At 49.4% G+C, this 24,622-nt stretch overlaps 1 protein-coding gene across 1 annotated transcript in view; it reads left to right on the top strand.

Moving 5' to 3' along the window:
- CDH3 (cadherin 3) overlaps positions 1-22,657 on the top strand; it is a 46,685-nt gene extending 24,028 nt beyond the window's left edge. The window contains exons 3-16 of the mRNA XM_080828222.1: positions 1,054-1,139; positions 2,897-3,022; positions 3,225-3,380; positions 3,464-3,608; positions 4,433-4,608; positions 5,291-5,419; positions 6,437-6,622; positions 8,972-9,213; positions 9,593-9,738; positions 10,484-10,708; positions 15,042-15,248; positions 17,969-18,099; positions 18,495-18,641; positions 21,771-22,657. Of these exons, the coding sequence (XP_080684348.1) occupies positions 1,054-1,139; positions 2,897-3,022; positions 3,225-3,380; positions 3,464-3,608; positions 4,433-4,608; positions 5,291-5,419; positions 6,437-6,622; positions 8,972-9,213; positions 9,593-9,738; positions 10,484-10,708; positions 15,042-15,248; positions 17,969-18,099; positions 18,495-18,641; positions 21,771-21,980 (2,312 nt within the window). The 3' untranslated portion in view covers positions 21,981-22,657. The remainder of the gene's footprint in view (positions 1-1,053; positions 1,140-2,896; positions 3,023-3,224; positions 3,381-3,463; positions 3,609-4,432; positions 4,609-5,290; positions 5,420-6,436; positions 6,623-8,971; positions 9,214-9,592; positions 9,739-10,483; positions 10,709-15,041; positions 15,249-17,968; positions 18,100-18,494; positions 18,642-21,770) is intronic.
- Positions 22,658-24,622: the final 1,965 nt, after the last annotated feature.

The following is a 24,622-nucleotide window of genomic DNA, read 5'->3' as shown; positions in this document are numbered from 1 at the left end:
AATGTAGAGATTTCTTAAAAATAAAATCTAAAAGAGAAAAAAAAAACCCCATCTGTTATCCTTCCTTATTTGCAGAGTCATCTCTGCACCCAACATGGGGCTCGAACTCACAACCCCGAGATCAGGAGTTGCAGCCTCTGCTGACTGAGCCAGCCAGGTGCCCCAAGAAAGGATTTTTTAAAACAATCATCGTCGTAGAGGAGGAAAGGAGTGGTGGCAGCAGGGGGAGAAAATAAAGCAATCATCATCATCTGAGACTAAAGGACAATTTTTCAAAAAAAGGACAGTTGGGAGGCCTCACGCCGATGTTTCTGTGGTTGTCCCTGTGGGCCTTGTCATGCTGCAGCCTAGTGAAAGGACACATCGGTGTCTGGGCCACCATCAGGGAACATTCTCTAGCAATACGTTGGAGTCAGGCCGATGTGGCTTCCGAACCTCAGTTTTCTTATCTTTAAAAAGAAACTAATACCTACCTTGGTGGTTAAGGTAGTTGTCCTGATGAAATGGACCCAGACTCTGGCTTGGTGAATGGTAGTAGGCACCTCAGAGTGCTTATTTAAAGGGTGGCCAAGCAGAGGGGATTCAGAGGGAGCATGATAAACTAAAACATGATGAACGTGATAAACTGAAACAGCTCGAGGTTGTCCAGAACCATCTGTGTGGTAGCAGGATGTGTATTGCATGTAGGTAGACTCGTGGTCTTCCCAAATGCTGAAAACCTACTGCCTCCAGCTATGACCTTGGGTTTACCTTGTGTCTCATGAGGCCATCTGGGGCTGATGGGCTGAATGCCTATGATCTTGATTCTTCAGGTGTCATGAGGAAAGAAAGGGCCTCGGTTCACAAACCACAAAGTGATTGTCCCTCTCGAGACCAAAGTTGGAAGCCCCATCTGAAATTCATAATTGATCACAATGGAGACAAAAGCCAGTCTCCTTCTGGCTTGGAACAGTCCTTGATCCAGTCAGAGGGCTATTGTCAGGTGTTGCTTCCGCTGGGGTAGCTTCCAGAAGCCCCCTCTTTCCTAATACTCTCTTTCTTCCTTCCCCACAGTGATTTGCATGGACTGCCCTGGGGAAGAGTCAGCCCCGCCTGGCACTGATGGTGATTTCACCGGGCAGAATGATAGAACAGTTCAGGTAAAACACCACGTACACTTGCAACACAGGAGAAAGCTGTTCTCCGTGCCTGCCCAGCTTGCTGCTAGCCAGGAGTTTGAGGTTGCTGTGGCCATTATGAACCATGTTGCCCTTTCAGAAAAGGCAGTGCTGGCCCTCCGTTGCCCACAGCTTTCAACCTCCCACTAGGGGCGCTAGAGAGTCAAGCCAGTGGGGCAGAGAACTGCCCTGTGAGCCGCCGCCCAGTGCGCTTTGCCCCAGGGATTCCCTTTCCACCTCCCTTTCCTTCTTTCTCATATCATCTGGCTAAACCCCGGGGGAAGGGATGTGGATTCCATGAGACTCTGGGAAGACAGATCTGAGGCACTCAGCCACATTTCTTCCTTTTAATTTTTTAAAGAGCTAATATATCCACATGGTTCAAAAATTAAAAATAATAAAAAGTTGGGGCATCTGAGTGGCTCAGTGGGTTAAAGCCTCTGCCTTCAGCTCAGGTCATGATCCCAGGGTCCTGGGATCCAGCCCTGCATCAGGCTCTCTGCTCAGCAGGGAGCTTGCTTCCTCCTCTCTCTCTGCCTGCTTGTGATCTCTGTCTGTCAAATAAATAAATAAAATCTTTTTAAAAAAAAAAATAATTAATTTAAAAAATTCTCAATCTTTTAAGAAAATAATAATAGTTGGGGCGCCTGGGTGGCTCAGTGAGTTAAAGCCTCTGCCTTCGGCTCAGGTCATAATCCCAGGGTCCTGGGATCAAGCCCCACATCCGGCTCTCTGCTTAGCAGGGGGCCTGCTTTCTCCTCTCTCTCTCTCTCTCTGCCTACTTGTGATCTCTGTCTGTCAAAGAAATAAATAAATAATCTTTAAAAATAAAAAATAATAATAATAATAATAAAAAGTTACACAGTGAATAACCTCCCTTTGTTTCTGTGCATCTACCTAATGCCCTGTCCGAGACACAGATAACCGCTGTTACCAGTTTTTTCCTTCTAAAGTTTCTTTCTATATTCTATATTTATTTATATTAAGCATGTTATATATTTTATATAGATAGATAGATACACAGACCTTTTTTCCTCCTCTTTTATGCAAAAGTTAGCATGCTGTTCACATGTCTGCACCTTCTTTCTTCGCTTAAAAATAGATCAGTGTACTGCCTGGCCCCTTCTCACAGATAACCCTGTCGTTAGTTTCTTTTGTATCTGCCCCCATACTTTGTTTATATGTGAGCCACTATGAATACACGGTCTTATTTTCCTACCCTTTCACACAAAAGACGATATGTATTAACTATGTGAAGTTGTTAAATAAAATACTAAACCAAGGGGCGCCTGGGTGGCTCAGTGGGTTAAAGCCTCTACCTTCGGCTCAGGTCGTGATCCCAGGTCCTGGGATCGAGCCCCGTGTCGGGCTCTCTGCTCAGCAGGGAGCCTGCTTCCCTTCCTCTCTCTCTGCCTGACTCTGTGTACTTGTTTTTTTTTTTTTTTAAAGATTTTTTATTTATTTGACAGAGATCACAAGTAGGCAGAGAAGCAGGCAGAGAGAGGAGAAAGCAGGCTTCCCGCTTTTAGAGCTGTAGAGCAGTTCCACTAGATGGAAGTATTATAATGTGTGTTCAGTTGGTTCTCTCCAAATGAACACTTAGGATTATGTTCAATTTGTCTTTTGCAGTAAACCCCTTTAGGTCTCTCTCACCACCCTTAATAACTCCTCAAGTGTGAGGATGTCGGGTGTTTTCCAGCTGTGCGCTGTTTGTGTTAAGGAGTCTCCTCTCCTTGCAGGCCAGGAAAGCACTGAAGATCTCCCCATCCAGCCGCGTCTTACGAAGACACAAGAGAGAATGGGTGGTTCCACCAATATCTGTTGCCGAGAATGGCAAGGGCCCCTTCCCCCAGAGGCTGAATCAGGTATGACTGTGCCTTCTCCCCGGAGTCTTGGGTGGCTGCAGGGACCCTCACCCAAAGGCCTGCCGATGGGGTTTCTTGCTCCTGAAAGCCTTGGTAAAGGGATTGGTTTCTGATAAGGCAGTGCCTCTCCAGCCCTCCTCACCTTTGTTGCCATCCTGAAATAGTTGAGACTTTGTCAGCTGCCAATTTCTTTTGCTTCCAGCTCAAATCTAATAAGGACAGAGGCACCAAGATTTTCTACAGCATCACAGGGCCTGGAGCAGATAGTCCCCCCGAGGGTATCTTCGCCATAGAGAAGGAAACAGGCTGGTTGTTGTTGAATAAGCCATTGGACCGGGAGAAGATTGCGAAGTATGAGGCAAGTAACCTATAGCATCCGACAAGAAGCAGGACCCCGTGGGTCGGTGGGGCCAGGCTGACCCTATACCTGTGCACCCACAGCTCTTTGGCCACGCCGTATCGGAGAATGGTGCCTCAGTGGAAGACCCTATGAACATTTCCATCATTGTCACAGACCAGAATGACCACAAGCCCAAGTTCACCCAGGATGTTTTCAGAGGGAGTGTCTTGGAAGGGGTATTACCTGGTAAGAGGACTGGGGAGCAGCGGACAGCTGGGGAGGTCTGGTGGGCCCAGACCTAGCCTTGGGTCAACTTCTGGAACCATCTGGAGGTCAGACCAGGCACCTAAAGCCTGTAAGAACCCTCCTTACCTGATTTCCTCAGCTGTACATCCGATTACCTGGGATCATCTTAAAAATCTCCAGGCGCCTGGGTGCCCCAGTCGTTAAGCGTCTGCCTTCACCTCAGGTTGTGATCCCAGGGTCCTGGGATCAAGCCCCACATTGGGCTCCCTGCTCGGGGGAAGCCTACTTCTCCCTCTCCCACTCCCCCTGCTTGTGTTCCCTCTCTCACTGTCTCTCACTCTGTCAAATATGTAAAAACTTAAAAAAAAAAATTCAGATTTTTCTCATTCTATCCCAAGAACTCTGAATAAGAGTGCTCCTAGAGTATAGCCTGGAATCTGTATATTTAAAAATTTCCCAGAAGCTTCAGATGATCAGTCAGGTTTGGGAACCACTAGCTTTGGAGTCACAAAGATCTTGATTTGAATCTTGATTTTCCTCTTCACCCATGACCCTGGGCAAGTTCTTAATCTCAGAGCCTCATTCTTGGGAAATAGATGGTCTTTGTTCCAGGCAGGCCTGTGCTCAGCTTAACATGATTGAGGTTTTCGTTTCTAAGAAAGGAGCAGAGAATGGAAAACAGATCCCACCTAGCAATCTGCCACAAAGTGGAAGATGGGTCCAAGTCAATGAACAGGATGGAGCCTCTCAGAATTCCAGAAGTGGGCAAGGCTGGGACTAGAGCAGGGAGGGAAGGATGCTCACTCGTGCCTTCTCTCCTCTAGGCACTTCTGTGATGCAGGTGACAGCCACAGATGAGGACGATGCTGTCAACACGTACAATGGGGTGGTTGCTTACTCTATCCATAGCCAAGAGCCAAAGAATCCACATGACCTCATGTTCACTGTCCACCGGAGCACGGGCACCATCAGCGTCATCTCCAGTGGCCTGGACCGGGAGGTGAGTGGCTCCTAGGGAAAGTGCTGTCCCTCCAGCCTTGCTCAGTCTGGGGCCTAACACGAGAGCAGGAAGCCCCGGTCCATGCCCCATAGCCTAAGGCAGAGCGGCGAGAATCCAAGTCAGCTGGGATGGCTGCTGCTGTATTCCCGTGTCGATGTCCCACAGCTCTCTGAAGCCAGTGGCATGGTGCCAAATGATCTCGTTAAGGTTGAGGAGGCAGCAGTAAAATGCAGGCGTTTGATATTTTCTGTAGGTTTTCTCATTTCCTCTCGGAATGGCTCACTTAGCATGCACATTGCCCAGATTTGTCCCTTGTGTGCTACAAAGTAGAATTAGCTCAATGAATGCTAGAGTCGCCTACTGTTTCCTAATTAATACCTTTGCCCAAATCCCCACTCAAAGCTCCCATTCTGCATCAGCCCAGGGTCGGGGGCAGTCCCCAGACTGCACGGCCGGCTGGCCCAGGAGAACCGGCCCAGGAGAACCGGGTGGGTCTGCGTTTCTCCTCCCCCTCCACCCTTTACCTCCGTTCTTCCCTATGGTGGGTGAGCAGTGGGGCGGGGATTCAAGAGAACAATGGAGACGGGGAGAGATTCCCTTTCCCTCCACATGCACATAGGGCTGTGCCTCTGGGAGCCCAGGCTGAGGGGCCCCTCGGCCTGAACTCTCCTTTCCTCTCCAGAGAGTCCCCGAGTACACACTGACCATCCAGGCGACAGACATGGACGGGGATGGTTCTACCACCACCGCAGTGGCCATAATCGAAATCCTCGATGCCAATGACAACGCTCCCATGTTTGAGCCTCAGAAGGTGAGTGCCTGGTCAGTCCTTCCCTCAGCAGATGATGAAGGGCTCAGGTTTTTCTTTCTAATGAAACTCTGGAACGAGCTCACTTTGCTTCTGGTCCTGCCCCACCACTTACTAGGCTGTGTGACCAGAGACAAACTGCCTAATGTCTTTATGCCCCATTTCCTAATCTGTGAAATGAAGATGATGATATTACTTGCATCATTCTCCATGTTGAAAGGAATAATCTCTGGACAGTTCATAATGCCATTCCTGGTACAGAAGTGCTCGATACAAAAAGCCGTGTTGAGGGGCACCTGGCTGGCTCAGTCATTGGAGCATGTGACTGACACTTGATCTCCGTGTCATGAGCTCAGGCCCCTCGTTGGGGGTGGAGTTTACTGAAAGGAAGAAGAATAGGCAGAAAGAAAGCAAAGTGTTCATCAGTATGAGCACTTAGAATTGGCCTCACAGCGGTACGTGCCCACCTTCCCCCCGAGAATGCTCTGCACACCTCCGGTGACAGAGGACTCTGTGCCAATCAACTTACCCCCTTCCGTCATTAGATAACTCTGGGGGGAAAAAAGATAACTGGCTCCTAAACATGATTTAGGCTTGAGTAAAAATTTGCTGCAAGCAGCTAAGCTCCCAGCGTTTGCTACCTGTCCCAGAACTTCCAAAAACGTTCCTGATCCGGGCCATAGAGCCATCAGGCCCCTAGTCCTTCTTGCCACCGTCTTCATACCTTTCTGATCTCAGCTAGGTAGACGGCCACACATGGCAGGGTTCAGGGTACCCAGACCCAGCGAGCTTGCGGGAGTATTTTGCCCTCAGATGTAGGAAAAACAGTTCCCTGTGGTCTCTCCCAGCGGCTGTGAGGACATGTCGCATCTGTGTGGGTCCCGAAACCGTGGGGTGTGGGTTGGGTGGTCCCAGGAAGACTGAGTTGCCCGGAGGATCCACAGCTGGTGAAGAGGGGAACAGTCTCGGGGTGGGCGGTCGGTCTCTGCTCTGATGGTGCTGTGCTTCCTGCACCGACAGTACGAGGCCCGTGTACCTGAGAACGCGGTGGGCCAGGAGGTGCAGAGGCTGACGGTGACTGACCTGGATGCCCCCAGCTCACCAGCATGGCGCGCCACCTACCGCATCCTGGAAGGCGACGACGGGGGCCATTTTACCATCACCACCCACCCTGAGAGCAACCAGGGCATCCTGACGACCAGAAAGGTGAGTCCACTCGGGCTTTAGACAAGGGACAGTCAGTGTACCACCTGCCTTGGGACACCTACTTTGGAACGTTCACCAGGGAGTGCAGCAGGCCCGTGCCTTCTGACACGTTCCCATCCCTATCATGTTGAGGAATGAATTTGTTTGAAGTGTATCTTACCGAGGGACTCCATTCATAGTACAGGTGAGAGTCACTGCTCTGATGGAGGCGGATTAGTAGAGCCCCTCCTTCCAGATCCTGGCATCCAGAAGCTGCCCACAGTTAGTCTTCTCACACAGAGGGTCTCTGTTTTATTGGAATTCTTGCTAGTTTTGCATTGAATACATAATACATATCTAGGTTTTTGCATAGTAAAATGTTTTAAGTTACTTAATAGTTAAGAGATATGCTTGCCTCTCAAAAAGTCTTTGAATAAAATTGATGCTTTAAGAAGATGGGCCTAATCATTTTTTTCTTTCTTTTACCTCTGGTTTTTTATGAAGAACGGCCTGGGGCGGCTGGGTGGCTCAGTCGGTTAAGCGACTGCCTTCTGCTCAGGTCATGATCCCAGAGTCCTGGGATCGAGCCCTGTGGGGAGCTCCCAGTGGAGAGCCTACTGGTCCCCTTGCTTGTGCTGTTGCTCTCTCTCTCAAATAATAAAACCTTTAAAGGGCACCTGGGTGGCTCAGTGGGTTAAAGCTTCTGCCTTCAGCTTGGGTCATGATCCCAGGGTCCTGGGATCGAGCCCTGCATTGGGGTCTCTGCTCAGCAGGGAGCCTGCTTGCCTTCCTCTCTCTCTCTGCCTGCCTCTCTGCCTACTTGTGATCTTTATCTGTCAAATAAATAAATAAATAAAATCTTTAAAAAAATATTATAAAAAAAATAAAACTTTTTTTTTTAAAGTGACTTAGAGAAGCAGGGTTTTATATACTTTAACGACTATCTCCTTTTTTTTTTAAGATTTTATTTTTTTTTATTTATTTGACAGAGACAGAGATCACAAGTAGGCAGAGAGGCAGGCAGAGAGAGCAAGGGAAGCAGGCTCCCTGCTGCAGAGAGCCTGATGCAGGGCTCGATCTCAGAACTCTGAGATCATGACCTGAGCTGAAGGCAGAGGCCCAACCCCCTGAGCCACCCAGGTGCCCCCGACTATCTCCTTCTTTCAACAAAAACTTTGCAATGCCCTCATTATGAATTTCATTTATAATGTAACTTTTATAACTTACACAATTTCTAGAAAAATAGAATGCCCTAACTGTGAAATAAAGGAGAATTTTACAGAAAAATTACTGATAATAAGATATTTCCGTATGTAAGCTTTGGGGTACATACTAGAAAACATAATGAAGTAGTCAGTTACTTGCATCTCTTTGTGGAATCGTCCAAATGAGGTGGAAACTGCACGTCACTGAAGCGGCTCATGCATACCACAGGCGTACCGATGTCTTCACCGAACAGCGAATACACAACTTTTAGGAAAAGCCTGGATAAACCAAACTACAAGCTCCCCTCAGAAGCTGCATTCCTGGAAAAGTCAGTATATATTAAAACAACACCAAAAACTTAGTTTATATGTAAGACAAATAGTAAACAAGAGTTTTCACACCCGTGAATACATGAACATCCAAGGGGCTATGGGCAAGTCACATGGCCTGTGGGACAGTTCTTTGCGTCCCTACCCCAGCCTATCAGTGCCAGCAGCATCTCCATCATTATGACAACCAGAAAGGCCTCCACAGGTTTCTACTGCACGCCCTGCACCACCCTCTTGGGAACCAGCTCTAGGGCTTACAGGTCTAGGGGTGGTCTGAAAGGCCCTACCAGCCACTCAGAAAGGTCAGGAGGATGGGGCACCAGGGTGGCTCAGATGGTTAAGTGTCCAACTCTTGATTTCAGCTCAGGTCATGATCTCAGGGTTGTGAGATCGAGTCCCACTCGGGCTCGACACGGGGCGTGGAGCCTGCCTTAGATTCTCTCTGTCCCTCTCCCCCCACTCAAAAAAAAAAGTGCAAGAAAGTCTTTATGGAAAAGACAGCATTTCTTTTTTAAAGATTTATTTGTTTTAGAAAGAGAAGCAGGGGAGGGGCAGAGGGAGAGAGAAACTCAAGCAGACCCAGCACCAAGCATGGAGCTCAATGCCAGCCTCTACGTGGGGCTGGATTTCACAACCCTGAGATCACATCTGGAGCCGAAACCAAGAGTCAGATGCTTAATCGACTGTACCACCCAGGCGTCCCGGGAAGGACAGTACTGTGGATGCCGGGAGCTTCCAGCCCCTGGCCACAGGCCCTTTCTTTCTGACATCACAGCACTGCGTGGGTCCTCCTCAGACTTTGGCAGCTCAGGTCCTCCTTCCTCTTCTCCCGCAGGGCTTAGACTTCGAGGCCAAAAACCAGCACGTCCTGTACATTGAAGTGACCAATGAGGCTCCCTTTGTGGTGAAGCTCCCAACCTCCACAGCCACCGTCGTGGTCCACGTGGACGATGTGAATGAGGCACCTGTGTTTGTCCCACCCTCCAAAGTCATTGAGGTCCAGGAGGGCATCTCTGTCGGGGAGCCTGTGTGCACCTACACAGCACAGGATCCTGACCACGGGGATCAGAAGATCAGGTAACCAGGAGCCAGGCTCAGAAGCATCCAGAAGCACTAGTAGCATCAGAGGGGCTGGTTACTGTGGTCAGCGCTTATTCTGATTACTGTCAAGTTTGCTACATATTTTGACCATCACCCCTGCACAGTGCCTTCCCTTCCTACCCTCCCCAAGACTGAGGACTCTGAGCAGAGATCCAGGGGGCAGGTATAGCCGCTCTCTCTCATGTGTCCCTGCGGGGCTGTCTGCCCGCTGCTCAGGCTCCCATTTGGCGGGAAGATGCATTTTTCATGTGATCATGCTTGGGAGCCCCAAGTCCCATGACACCGTCTGCCAGTTGGAATGAAACCAGAATTCTAAGTATACTGGGTATGACTCTTCCCACCTTTTCCATTCCAGCTACCACATCCTGAGAGAGCCAGCAGAGTGGCTAGCAATGGACCCAGACAGTGGGCAGGTCACCGCCACAGGGGTCTTAGACCGTGAGGATGAACAGTTTGTGAAGAACAATGTCTATGAAGTTCTGGTCTTGGCCACAGACGACGGTGAGAGCCTCCTCCCAGCCCGTCCACTTGGGTGCCTTTGGAGCCCATGACATAGCACATCCTCCCCAGACCGAGTAGGGGGTCAGGGAGGGCTATCGGCAAACCAATCTGGAGGGCCAAGGGGGACTTGCAGAGGAGAATTTTAAAGACTAGAACTGGCTATGGTTTCCCTAAGACCCAAGTATTAGGAGAAAGATTTCTTTCATCCCAAGTGTGTGGCTCACTGACGCCTGGGTCGGCCTGTCAGTTTCCCCTTGTGATTTGATTAGAAGGGACTGCCTGGAAGGTGGCGTGATTGATGAGTGATGTCACGCTGTGACAGAGCTGGGGGTTGTGATGTGATTTGATGTCTTTGCCGGACACGATGAAACAAGGCCTGGAAGCAGGCGAGAAGTCACGGCAGGACTGTGAAGGGAGCTGGCCCCAGAGCTCATCAGCAAACATGGCCGTCAGCCCTGAGGTGGCCAGTAGGTTTCCCCTTGGGACAGATGAGTAGTGGCTCTAGCTGCTGTGATCGGTTAGGAAAATCTGCTGAGAATGATGCCATGATTGTCCTGGATTTGCCTTCACTGGTTTGATCTATGATGAGACTAGGGCAGGACGTGGAGGGACTTGAAAAGTTACAGCTGGGCTATAAATGGGGACATCCCTGAGACTGATTGGGTAGATCAGAGAGCTTAACATTCATCCGTCACCCCAACCAAGGGCAGATGCTGAAAGAGCTCCTGTGTGTAATTATGAACAGGGAGCCCTCCCACCACCGGCACTGGGACCCTCCTGCTAACTCTAATGGACATCAACGACCACGGCCCTGTCCCCGAGCCCCGTCACATCACCATCTGCAACCAAAGCCCTGTGGCCCAAGTGCTGAACATCACAGACAAGGACCTGTCCCCCCACACCTCCCCTTTCCAGGCCCAGCTCACACACGACTCGGACATCTACTGGACAGCAGAGGTCAACGAGAAAGGTGAGAGAGTGCTGGCGGTAGGTGGGCGTGTGCCCCATACCAGAACCCCGCACACATTCCATTGAGTTAAGAACGTCAACTAAATGCTGCTTAATTAACTTAGTGTAAGCCTTTAAGAATGTTCTAGTCCCACCACCTTCCAGTACAGTTGGAAAAACTGAGGCAGGAGGAGAGAGGGTTTGACTTTCTCAGTCACACATGATGAAAGAGCCAGGACTCCTGCAGTGATGATAGCCCACATGGCTGCAGCATGCTTGCTGTGTGCTAGACAGCACTGAAGACGCTTCATAGATGAGGTTGCTCAGTCCTCATGGCAACCCACATATATACATCAATGTGTGCCCATTTTACAGATGAGGAAACCAAGGCTTCTGGAAGGTTAAGTATCTTGCCAGAGGCATTCTGGCTAGAAAATGATCCCACAGTTTGAACTCACAATTTGAATCCAGGCACGGTGCATTACCACTGATGTTCTGTCGCTTATCATTTATTGACCCCTGACAAACGCAAGGTACCTTTTCATTCCTTACATAATGTTTCTACCACCCTCTGTGGGCAGTACTTTTTTTTTTTTTTTTTTTTAAAGATTTTATTTATTTGACAGAGAGAAATCACAAGTAGGCAGAGAGGCAGGCAGAGAGAGAGGAGGAAGCAGACTCCCCGCTGAGCAGAGAGCCCGATGCGGGGCTCGATCCCAGGACCCTGGGATCATGACCTGAGCCAAAGGCAGAGGCTCAACCCACTGAGCCACCCAGGCGCCCCTGTGGGCAGTACTTTTATCTGGATTTACAGATGATAATGAGGCTCAGAGAGGTTAAATAGAGTGCCCAAGGGCACAGAGCATGGGAGTGTGGACCAGAAGCTGAAGCCACACCTGCTCCCGTCCACCTCCCTGTTGTTTCTTTTTCTCATTCCCTCCAGAGCTTCTCAGTCTCGGCTTTTCAGTTGTCACTGGCCTGGGAGGGGTCAAGTGGCATCAAGTGAGTGAGGACTCGGTGTGTGAGAAAGATCCAGCCCCCAAAGCCAGTGAGGCCTCTGGAGAGACACTGTTCACTTTGGTTTAAAATGTCTCCCCTTCGTCTTGGGGCTCGGGTTCCCCAGGAGGGAAATAGGGAACCAGTACACACAGGCTCTGCCTCGAAGGAACCCAGTGCCCAGTGTCTTGTTCCTGCTGAGCCCAGCCCAGAAAGGACTCAGGAGACCTGCTTCAGATACCCACATTGTCTCAATTTAATGATTCTTGTGACCTGGGTATGTATGCCTGGCACCTTTCCTTTGAGGAACCCAAGCTGGTCTCCTGTCACTCCCTTGTGGCCCAGAAGCCATTTTCCCCCTCCCTGATCTTAACATTTGCAGAGCATGGACTCTGGAACCAGAATGTCCTCCATTTATTAGTTTTATGATTATGGACAAGTTACCGAACCTCACTGTTCCTCAGTTAACCCTATCTGTAGAATGGTGCCAATAATTGTAACAACTTCCATCCAGTTATCGTGAAGATGAAGTAAGTGATTTCACCAGAGGCCTCTTGTCTGGTACTCCGTGCTCAGTAGATGTGAGCGAGCACCTTCACCAGCATTCTTCCCAGGCAGCAATCACATGTCTGGCTCCCTGAGGTGTGAGCATGTGGCTGACGTCCAGTGGTACCATCACCTGATGATAGTACTGATACCTGGTTCTGGGGTTTTTTGGTTTTCTTTCCTTCTCTTTCTCTTTCCCCCCTTCTTTCCTTCCTTCCTTCCTTTCTTCCTTCTTCCCTTCCTTCCTTCCTTCCTTCCTTCCTTCCTTCCTTTCTTCCAATATTTTATTTATTTGAGTGAGAAAACAAGGGGAGGGCTGGGGGAGAGGATCAAGCAGACTCCCCTCTGAGCAGGGGAGCCCAGTGTGGGGCTCCATCCCAGGATCATGACCGGAGCCGAAGTCAGATGCTTTACTGACTGAGACATCCACGTGACCCTGGTTCTTGGTTTTTAGTTTAGTTTTTTCTCTGACCATGTCCTTGTCAGGGGAATTAACCCAGACCTTACCATGCGTGACCTTGGTCTGGTTACTTAGCCTCCCTAAACTTCAGTTTCTGCGTTGGTAAAATGAGGCTAGAGGTACCTCCTCCCAAAGCGGCGGTGGAGATGAGAGCCTCACTCCCAGTCAGTGTCCGCTTAGTCACCAGCACTGCCATCATCCCTTGGGAAATTCGCCCTCCGGCGTGGGTGCAGGGTGCTGGTAGGGATGTTCCGGTGAAATACCCGACCTTGGCCTCGACGTGTGGACCAGACATTCCTCCCGCAGATCTCCCTGTTCACCTGCCGTTGCTGCCCGGGAACAGGCTTTTTTTTTTTTTTTTTCCTTTAAAGATTTATTTATTTATTTATTTGACACAGAGAGAGAGATCACAAATAGGCAGAGAGGCAGGCAGGGGTGGGGGTAGCAGGCTCCTGACTGAGCAAAGAGCCCGATGTGGGGCTCAATCCCAGGACCCTGAGATCCTGACCTGAGCTGAAGGCAGAGGCTTAACCCACTGAGCCACCCAAGCACCCTCCCTTCAGGCTTTCTTACTAAGAGGAGCCCAGCAAGTATGCAGAACCTTTTTTTTTTTTTTTAAGATTTTATTTATTTATTTGACAGATCACAAGTAGGCAGAGAGGCAGGCAGAGAGAGAGGGAGGAAGCAGGCTCCCCGCTGAGCAGAGAGTCCGATGCGGGGCTCGATCCCAGGACCCTGGGATCATGACCTGAGCCGAAGGCAGCGGCTTTAACCCACTGAGCCACCCAGGCGCCCCAAGTATGCAGAACCTTTGAACAAAAAGTGGCCTGAGGTCAGTGCTGAATTAGGCCAGCAAGCCTGAGGGTAGGGGAGCTAGAATCATGAGGTGGGTTTTGGTTACCCCAATGACTGGGAGACACTGCTGGCATGTAACGGTGAGGATCCTGCATGAGGAGAAGTCATGCTACCCTGGCTAATGGCTCCTTCCATGAGAAACAAGTCTAAACTGAAGGTCCAGGGCGCCTGGGTGGCTCAGTTGTTAAGTGTCGGCCTTCAGCTCAGGTCACGATCCCAGGGTCTTGAGATCGAGCCCTGCATTGCGCTCCCCGCTCAGCCTGAAGCCTGCTTCTTTTTCTCCCACTCCCTGCGCTGTTCCCTCTCTCGCTGTGTCTCTCTCTGTCAAATAAATAAAAGTTAAAAAAAAAATAAACAAACTAAAGCCTTTCTTCAGAGAAGCCCCTGACCCTGTATTTCTCACCCACAAACGTAGCCCTCTCCCCCATTCCCGGACCGCCACACAGCCTCCCCAGAGTGGGACCCCTTGTGCACCCCCACTGACACTTGGCTTGGCTTCTGCTTTGAGGTTAACCTGCCACCCGCCGTGGGCCTTGGAAGGCAGGTTAGCCCTGTTCCCACTGCAGCCTCACCGCCAGCACCCCCAAACCTCGTGTGCATCACTGATGCTGTGACGGCGCAGCCTGGCAGCCTCTCCGATCTGCTCACCAATGTCTGTTACGTCACCAGCCATGTGCATTTGCATTTATTAATAACTGATGCTCTCAGGGGGCCTGGATGGTGCAGTCGATTGCGCATCAGACCCTTGATTTTGGCTCAGGTCATGACCGCGGGGTCCTGAGATCGAGCCCCTTGTGAGGCTCTGCACTCAGTGTGGAGCCTGCTTAAGACACTCTGCCTCTCCCCCTCCCCCTGCACCCTTGGGCTCTATCTCTGAAATAAATAAATCTATGAAAAAAATAATGTTTTTGCAGAAATATCGGTGTTTCAGATACTGAAATTGTATCTGGCAGTTGGGGCATAAACATTATATTTACTATTACAGTGGCAAAATGCTGTAATAATAAAAGGTAGTGAACTTTCAGGTAGGAAAACAGGTGGTCAGTCAGTGTGAATGCTAAAAGATAGGGTTAGTTATCGCGGGAAGAATGTACTTCAGTGGGCTCACGTTGAGGAGAACAGTTGAGCAGCTAATGGTGCTGAGAAATTATCGGCTCTGCATGACATGGCTTTTTAAAATCTTCATTATTTTAAAGATACTGTGACTATCGATTTGACTATCGATTTGATTAGAAGAAAATAAGACAATGGGAGCACCTGGGTGGCTCAGGTGGTTAAGCAACTGCTTCCAGCTCAGGTCATTTTCCTGGAGTCCCGGGTTCGAGCCCCGTGCTGGACTCCCTGCTCAGTGGGGAGTCTGCTTCTCCCTTTGACCCATCCCCGTCTTGTGCTCTTTCATTTTCTCTCCTAAGTAAATAAATATCCTTTAAAAAAAAAAAAAAAGAAAAGGTGGTGATGTGGCCTCTCTGTTGTGGCAAACGTTATCTGTCTCCTCCAGGAAACACAGTGGCCTTGTCCTTGAAGAAGTTCCTCAAGCAAGACATCTATGATGTACACCTTTCTCTGGCTGACCGTGGCAACAAAGAACAGCTGACGGTGATCAAGGCCACCGTGTGTGACTGCCACGGCCACGTGAATACCTGCCCCGACTCCTGGAAGGGCAGCTTCCTCCTCCCAATCCTGGGGGCTGTCCTGGCTCTCTTGCGTAAGTACCCACACTCTCTCTCCTCCGAGGATGGGGTAATTCAAAGACCCAATTCTACCCTGAACCGCTAGGACTGAGGCATCCCCAACACTGCCCATCTGTTCCCGATGCTCTTAATTCTAGGGGTGTCATTCAGTGGGTAGATGTTTATGGCACTTCTGGAACGTGCCAGGCTTTCAGGTAAGAGTGGTGAACAGACAGACTGAGCCCTGCTGTGATGTCGTCTAGAGGCTTGAGCAGTTGTTCTGAATGTGCGATCTCCAGACCAATAGTATCAGCAGTGCCAGAACTTGGTAGAAAGGCCAGTTCTCAGGCCCATCCTGACCTACTGATTCAGAAGCTTAGGGCTAAGACCCAGTTATCTGTGTTTTCCCAAGCCCTCCAGGGGTTCCATTGCATGCTAGGGTTTGAGAGGCCTTGGTCTAGGGAGCAGACGTGTTTAGTTACAAACTAAGTTCTTGAAAGGTGGAACCTTTCCCATTAGCTTTTTCCACTCTCTGAATTGGTCTTTACACAGAAACACATGCAGTCCAATAGGAAGTTAACAAGGGCAAGATTTAATCCACATCCTGCACACCCAGCACTATTTCTGGCATTGGGGTGCAGCACTTTATAAAACAGACCTCTTTCCGCCCTCACGGAGCTTACTTTCCAGTGCAGAGAACAGACAAATCAGCTGGCAGAGAAATTGGTGTTGGTATGGACAAAAAGCAAGCACAGGGAGGAGGTCTGCCATCTCAAGTAGGATGGGTAAGAAAGGCTTTTCTGAGAAGGGGTATTCAAGTAAAGACCTGAAAGAGGTGAGGAAACAAGTCATGAAGATATCTCGGGAATAGCAAGTGCAAAGGCCCTGAGGCAGCACTGTACTTGGTGTGTGGAAACAACAAATGGCTGGAGTGGAAAAAGCAAAAGGGAAATAAGTAGGAGATGGAGTCAGAGAGGTGATGGCTGTGGTGGAGCATCATGCTGGGTCTGGATGAAGTGTAAAGTCATCGGGGTGCCTGGGCGGCTCAGTCGTTAAGCATCTGCCTTTTGGCTCAGGTCATGATACCAGGGTCCTGGGATCAAGCCCCATGTCAGGCACCCCCCTTGGTGGGGAGTCTGCTTCTTTCTGTCTCATGTTTCCCCTGCTTGTGTTCCCTCTGTCAAATAAATAAAATCAGAAAGAAAGAAAGGAAGGAAGAAAGAAGTAATCAGAAGGTTTATAGCAAAGCAGTGATGCGATTTGACTTGAGTTTTACAGGATTCCTACTAAACAGACTGTGCAGGGGTAAGGGTAGAGACAGGAAGAGCATTAAGGAGCTATTGCTGTCATCTAGGGGTGAGATGATGAGAGATGGTCCTATTTTAAGGCAGAATCCGTTCAGATTCATATGTGGTATGAGGAAAAGAAACCATCCATGTCTCTAAGACCCAAACAAGTAGAGACTAGAGTTTCCATTAACCAGTTTGGAAAAGATCATGGAGAGAGAATTGCCAGATAGAGCAAATGGAGATGTCAGTAGGCAGATACATAAGCTTTGGCACAGGTGAAAAGTCCAGTTCACCTCCTGCCTTTCCTCAGACTCAGTGGGGAGGAAAGGGGGAGGGAAAGAACACTGTATAGCCCGCATCGGGTGTGCATCCCGAGAACCCATAGACTCCCCTGGAAGACTAGGTCTGTTGTGTTGGGCCAGAGATAGACATCAGTTCTGTCAACAGGCCAAAGTGATAAAGGTAAATAGTGGCCATATCCTGTCAACTTAACAGCTACGGAGAGGTTCCTGGGGACCCTTCTATGCATGGGATTAACTGGAGGCAGTCCTGGCATTAGGGAGAACAGCCAGGCATTTGCTGGCCCATGCCCCCACGTCCCAGTAGCCTGCTGGCCCTTCCAACCATACGCCTAAAAGCCAGTCTTCCTCTTGAAACACAGACACAGCATTTGCACCTGTGTTCCAGTTACTGCACCACATCAGACTTGCCCTGTCTTGCTTTTAACTTAACGTCTGTGCCTAATTTAGGGGTCACCTGGGGACTGGAAAAGAGTCCTATTGGAAAAATAACATCTGGTGGGAGAGTCCCTTGAGGACCAGTATCACTGATAAGGGCAAACTGACAATAAATGATACAGACTGTTTGGGGGCTGGGGGACAAGGTCCGATTGCTGCCAGGAGGAAGTGAGTGGTACTAGGCCAAGGCCTGAAGGGCGAGCGCTGCGCGTGTGCAGAGTGCTCCAGGGCAGGAGCGCCCAGGTGAAGCCCCGGAAGCAGAAGGTGCTGGGTGCGTTTGAGGCACTCCAAGGAGGCTGGTGTGTTAGACCCACTCACGGGTGTATAAGTACGGACACAGGCAGGGGGTGCTCCTGTACACTTGAATAAGGAGTTAGGGGTTTTCTTAGGTGCAAGGGAGCTATTGAAAGTATTTAAAGGGGCGCCTGGATGGCTCAGTGGGTTAAAGCCTCTGCTTTTGGCTCGGGTCATGATCCCAGGGTCCTGGGATCGAGCCCCGCATCAGGCTCTCTGCTCAGTAGGGAGCCTGCTTCCCCCCTCTCTCTGCCTGCCTCTCTGCCTGCTTGTGATCTGTCAAATAAATAAATAAAATCTTAAAAAAAAAAAAGTATTTAAAACACTGGCTATCAAGGAGAGGGATCTAAAATTAGCTGGGGCTCTGAGGGTTCAGGAGTATTGGCCAACTATGTGATTGTGGGGGGAAATATTTACCCTCCCTAACTCTTTCAGTCCTCCTGCTGGTGCTCCTCTTGTTGGTGAGGAGGAAGAGGAAGGTGAAGGAGCCCCTTCTGCTCCCAGAAGATGACACTCGTGACAATGTCTTCTACTATGGTGAAGAGGGAGGTGGTGAGGAGGACCAGGTGAGGCACTGAGTGGTCTAGGGGTAGGGAGTTGGATGCTTCCAGGGCCACTGGCAGGGGTCGTTGTTCCAACCAACTAACCACATTAGCTGCATTGACCAGACTCTGGCCAAATGCATCAGTCTTCATGCAGGACTGACCGCCAGCTCTCCTCTTCCGAGAGGGTGTCTGATCCATAGCTGCAGTCGCTTTGATCCTAGTCAAAGCGGCCTTGAGCCTATGCTTGCTTTGGGAGGAAGAGCTATGGAAACAAGGGCTTTCAGAAATGTCTGACAAAGATTGTCTTCCAAGTCCTACCCATGAACCAGGACACCCACGCGGCAGGGGAGTGGGCTGCAACATAAATGGTGGGGGGCTGCCTTCTCAATGCCATGCTCTCCTTCACTTCCATGAAGGACTATGACATCACCCAGCTGCACCGGGGTCTGGAGGCCCGTCCTGAGGTGATTCTCCGCAACGATGTGGCGCCAACCTTCATCCCCACACCCATGTACCGTCCGCGTCCAGCCAACCCAGATGAGATTGGGAACTTCATCATAGAGGTGAGGCCTGGGGGCCAACTGAGGGCAGCCCATTATTCAAGCATCAGCAGCATGGGAGAAAGAGCGTGGGCTTGGGGTCTTGGCTCTGGGTTCAAATCTTACCTCCCTCATCAACCAGCTGTGGGACCTCTGGTGTATTTGAGTAATTTCTGGGCTTCAATTTTCTCCTTCATGAAATTCTAAGTTGCAGAGTGGTTAACAATAGGTTAGGAATGATTTATTCATTTTTTCAACAAATAAAACAGTTGTTAGAAAATGATGCAGCCAGACTACTTAGGTTTGAATGTTTAGTATATGTGCTGCCAAAGCGAGCACCTAGATTTGAATGTTTAAATGTCCCAGGTGATCCCACTGTGGAGCAGAGCTGGGGCCCTCTGATATAGGTGGCATTTTCTTTTCTTTTCATTTTTTCTTTCCTTTCTGTTTTGTTTCTTTTCTTTTCTTTTTGTTTCTTTTCTTTCTTTTTCTTAATCTGAGAGAGTGCACACGAGCAGGGGTAGAGGCAGAGGGAGAAGCAGGCTCCTTGCTGAGCACGGAGCCCTAAGCGGCCTGTTCCCAGGAACCTGAGATCATAACCTGACCCAAAGTCAGGTGCTTGGGTCACCTGGGTGGCTCAGTGGGTTAAGCCTCTGCCTTTGGCTCAGGTCATGATCCCAGGGTCCTGGGATCAGCCCCACTTTGGGCTCTCTGCTAAGCAGGGAGCCTGCTTCCTCCTCTCTCTCTGCCTGCCTTTCTGCCTACCTGTGATCTCTGTCTGTCAAATAAATAAATAAAATCTTTTAAAAAAAAAAAAAACAAGACAAAACAAAACAAAACAAAGTCAGGTGGTTAATCAGCTGAGCCACCCAAGCTCCCCTATTATAGGTTGCTTTAAAGATTGGATGCATGAGTACCTGGAACAGTGTTTCCCAAATATTGGATTCTCCCGGGGAACTTCAAAAACTACTGATGTCTCGTGCTCGCTTCGGCAGCACATATACAAAAACTACTGATGTCTCTAACTCCTTGCAGAGATTGATACAATTGATCTGGATGTGACCTAAGCTTCAGAATTTTTTAAAATTGATTTTATTTATTTATTTAATGAGAGCACACGCAGGGGGAACAGCAGAGGGAGAGGGAAAAGCAGGCTTCCTAGAAGCAGGCTCTCTGCTGGGCAGGAGCCTGATGCAGGGCTTGAACCCAGGACCTGGGATCATGACCAGAGCTGAAGGCAGATGCTTAACCAACCGAGCCACTCAGGCGCCCCGAGGCTTCAGAATTTTTTTTAAATTCCCTCTCCCTCTGTTCCCAACCCCATGCTCACTCGCTCTTGCTCATTCTCTTTCTCTCAAATAAATAAATAAATAAAATCTTAAAAAAAAAAAAATTCCCAAGTAATTTAAGTCTACGAACCACTGACTTGACAAGTAGCACTTACTAGGTAATGATAGTTATTGTTGATAATAGCTGAGTGTCTCCAGTGCTTTTAACTCTGGTCACACATTTGATTTATCTGAAGGATTTTGAAAAACAGCGATGCCTGGAATGCAGGGATTCATTTGGTTTTTAGGCTCTGATTTTTTTAAAGCTCCCCAAGCTTAAAATCAAATATACAGCCAGGGTTGTGAGAACCACTGAACTAGGTATATAGGAGATAGATTATAGGTGTCTTCACAGGCTGGTACCTCATTGGCAGTAAACAGAGGGTTTTCTCTCTCTCTCTCTCTCTTTTTTTTTTTTTTTTTTAAGATTTTATTTATTTATTTGACAGATAGAGACCACAAGTAGGCAGAGAGGCAGGCAGAGAGAGGGGGAAGCAGGCTCCCTGCTGAGCAGAGAGCCTGATGTGGGGCTCGATCCCAGGACCCTGGGATCATGACCTGAGCCCAAGACAGAGGCTTTAACCCACTGAGCCACGCAGGCGCCCCTCTCCCTCTCTCTCTCTCTCTTTTTTTTAAGTAAGTTCTACACCTGATGTGGGCCTTGAACGCAGACCTCAAGATCGTGCTAGCATGATCATGCTCTGCCGACCAAGCTAGCCAGGTGCCCCGTAAGTGGAGGTTCTTAATACAAGGAAGGAAGGAAGTCTAGGAGGGAGGGAGGAAAAGATAGGTGGATAGAGGGGGAAAAATATAATTTTTTTTAAAGATTTTATTTATTTATTTGAGATAGAGCTAGAGAGCAAGCATGAGCTGGGAGAGAGCAGTGAGGGAGGGAGAGGCAGGCTCCCCACTGAGCAGGGAGCCCGATGAGGGACTGGATCCCAGGACCTTGGGATTATGACCTGAGCTGAAGGCAGACGTTTAACCGACGGAGCCGCCCAGGCGCCATAGATGGATGGATCTTAGGGAGTGTGAGGAAGCAGCAGTGGCAGAGGGCTTGGTGGGCAGTCAAGATACCTCACCCTGCCTTGAACCTTTCTGCTGGCCTCCTGCCTTCTAGAAGTAGCCTGGTGGTTGGACTCTGTTCTTCAGCAGGAGTGTATCTGAGCGTGCGGCAGAAACAAAAGCATCCGGGGAAGGCTGCTCAGAGCAGATGGTTTGAGAAAGTACCGTGGAGCTGAATACCTGGAACTTTTCCCTCCAGTCAGATGAAGACCGTTTCCAGAACGTCTCTGGACAGACATTTAGATAGTTTGCAAATACGGTGTCATTCAGTCCCCACACCAGCTGCGGGGAGGGAATCCTCTTGTTTCCTCATTTTACAAATGAGGAGATAATGTTCGACTGTGTGCCAAGTACTATTCTAATAAGCACTTTACATACATTTAACATGTACTTTTTATTCCTCTAAAACCATATGAAGCCTCCCAGTTTAGAGACAAGACAAAAACGGCACCTGGAGGTTAAGGGGTTTTCCCAAGGTCACAAAACTAGGGTGTGAAGCCCGAGTTCTGACCCAAGCTGTCTGATTTCAGAGTCCCTGCCCTTGACCGCGGGCCTGTCCCACCGTGCACTGGGCATATGCTGGGCTCAGTGCTCAGCATTTCTGTGCATTACTTCATTTCACCTTCCAAAACCTTCCTGAAGGGAAGAGTTGTCCTCACAGATGAGACGCAGGCTCAGCAGGGTGGGCTCCACTTGCCCGTGTCCCGCAGCTGCTGGCTGGCCGAGCGCCTCTCCTAACCGCCTGCTCTTGTCGCCACAGAACCTGAAGGCGGCCAACACAGACCCCACGGCCCCGCCCTACGACTCCCTGTTGGTGTTTGACTACGAGGGCAGCGGCTCTGACGCCGCCTCCCTGAGCTCCCTCACCTCCTCAGCCTCTGACCAGGACCAAGACTATGACTATCTGAACGAGTGGGGCAGCCGCTTCAAGAAGCTGGCGGACATGTACGGCGGCGGCCAGGACGACTAGGCCGCCTGCCCGGAGGACCAGGGACTCAAGGTTGGGCCGCAGCGGCTTCTCCAAAAGAGCTTCAGTCCTCCCCTCATCCAAGGACTTGGGAGCCTGTCAAGAAGTGGCCTTAGCAACTTGGAGGAGAGAGGCCCTCACGTCTGACACGAAGGGCTGGTTTCTAAGCCTTTCAGAATGGAGGGATTTGGGCAGTTTGATTTCACCTCTGGAAACCTCTAGACTAGGCCAGGGTTGCCTCCGAGGCCAAATTTCTGGGAGTCTGTCACCTGCCATAAATGTCCGGACCGACTCTGACCATCCCCCCTGCCCCCAAGCCCCCCAGTGAAGATGTTCTCTATGGAATGGACCCTTCTCCTTAGAATGAATCCTCTTACTGCAACCTGAATTTTATTTTTTTTTTAATGCTGTCTTCAAAAAGTTAGAGGCGGGTTCTCAGCAGTCCCTTGGATTGCTCCAGACGCCCCAGCCTGAGCTGCTCGGCTCATGTGCCCCCATGCACTTCTCTCTCCTCTCCAAGCAACAAGATCTATTGGAATGAATTCCTGCGTTTTTATACTGAGCGCGACTACGTTGTCCTTTGTTTTTTATTTTCCCCATTGAGTGCTGTAGATAAAGGGTGATGACAATCATGTAAATGTACTACAACTTTTTTATTAAAGGAATTTTTCCCAGAGGTGCCTAGGGGAGTGAACTTCTTATTAGAATTTTATTGCCCTGTGAGTCACATACCACACCATTCACTTACTTCAGTGCCCAAATTCAGTGGTTCTTAGAATTATCAAGGGGAGTGAGCATTTTATTTAACCCTGCTGGCCTTATTTATTTATTTATTTATTTGACAGAGAGAGAGAGAGAGAGAGAGAGAGATCACAAGTAGGCTTCTGAAAGGCAGGCAGAGGGAGAGAGGGGGAAGTAGGCTCCCTGCTCAGCAGAGAGCCTGATACGGGGCTTGATCCCAGGACCCTGAGATCATAACCTGAGCTAAAGGCAGAGACTTAACCCACTGAGCCACCCAGGTGCCGCCTCAGGATTTGTATACATGCCCATGTGGGCCTAATGAGGGTAAATCTACCCTCCTCTCTTCAATTTTTTTTTTTTTAAGTAATCTCTACACCCAACGTGGGGCTTGAACTCACAACCTTGAGATCAAGAATCACAAGCTCTTCTGACTGAGTCGGCCAGACACCCCTCTCTCTACAAATTCTGAGCTGCTCTCGTGTGTGGGAGAACCATTAACCCCCTCACCCCTGGGCTGAGCCCCACCAGAGCTACAGGCAACTCTTGTCTGGAAGAGTGTGGCTGCTCTCTGGTATTGCAGTTTGGGCAGAGTTCCTCTTCTGTGGGGTGGGGCTCCGCATTGAAAGGCAGGGAGGGGTCCAAGTCTGCTACTTCTAGCAAGTCCCATTTAACCTCAATTTGCCTCACATTTTTCATGTATCCTATGGGGAGTTTTTAATGGAGATTAAATGACTTCCTATCTGGCCCGCTGTAAGTGCTATTTGTGTTCACTGGTAACAGCCACCATTTATTTAATACACTTTAGGGCCAAATAACTTCAATTATTTCCTTTAAACAAATCCTCACAATCATCCTCAGAGGGGATTTTCCTCCCTTAAAGAATGGCTTCATTGTATTTTTTTTAAATGATACCTGATCATCATCAAAATCAAGCCAGACAGAAAATTAGAGAACTCGCCCAGGATGTCCATGAAATTGGAACTTTCCATAAGAATACAGGGGTGCAGGAACGGGGGATGAAGAGACAGCGGGGAAAGAACAATTCCACATGAGCCTTTGTTAAAGCAAAGTTTAACTTATGCGCAATGAACCAAGAGAAAAGCATGTGGAAGGAAGCCAAAGGGATGGCCGAACTTGAAATAAAAGTTTTCGTCCCACAACAGTGACTAAAGCAATGGCACTCAAAATGCATTTCCTGGATGGGCAGCAGCAGCATGAGTGCCCGAAACAGAGGTGCTGCAGGTGAACCCCGAAATGTGACTTAACAGGCCTTCCAGGAAATTCTGATGCACAGTCAAGTTTGGGACCAAGTCTTTGGAGGAGGAGACGAGGGTGTCCTGAAACCAAGCCCTGGATGGGAAATCAAAGGGGAACTCAGCTGGGTGAGACACCTTCCCACCTGTCCTTGGTCTGCAGCACCTTAGCCTGCAGGTCCGGGCCACCTCCTGCCTCTCCCTCCAGCTGCGGCCTCTGGCTCTGGGGGTCGGATCTCCCTCCACCAGGGCCCTGCTGCTCTTGGCAGATAAGGTGAGAGGATTAGGTGTCTCTGCCAGCAAACACCTGCTGCCCCTTATCTTAAACTCCTCTCTGAAAAGCCTGAATAAGGCCTGCAACTCTATCTTCAGCAGAGACTAATAATAAAACCAAACAGCCACTGTGCAGGCTGGCCTTCCTCCCCTGGGACTTTTGGAGGGTGTTGAGGAGGAAAAGTGGCCTTTTCTAGCCAAGCCTGGGCTCTCTGTTCATGGATCCAGAGTCCCCTGGCAATGGAACTCTGAGAGATTTGGAAAAAAAACAAACCTGGGCGGGTAATAAGTCAAAATATGTTAAGTCACCAGTGCTAATCACTCAGAGTTTAGCACCCATAAATTATCAGTCTCACTGGCCATACCAGTGGCGACTGC

The sequence above is a fragment of the Martes martes genome (assembly GCF_963455335.1).
Source record: "Martes martes genome assembly, chromosome: 17".
NCBI classification, from domain to species: Eukaryota; Metazoa; Chordata; class Mammalia; order Carnivora; family Mustelidae; genus Martes; species Martes martes.
Note: the sequence above shows the minus strand (reverse complement) of the source record. Positions and strands in the feature narration are given on the sequence as shown.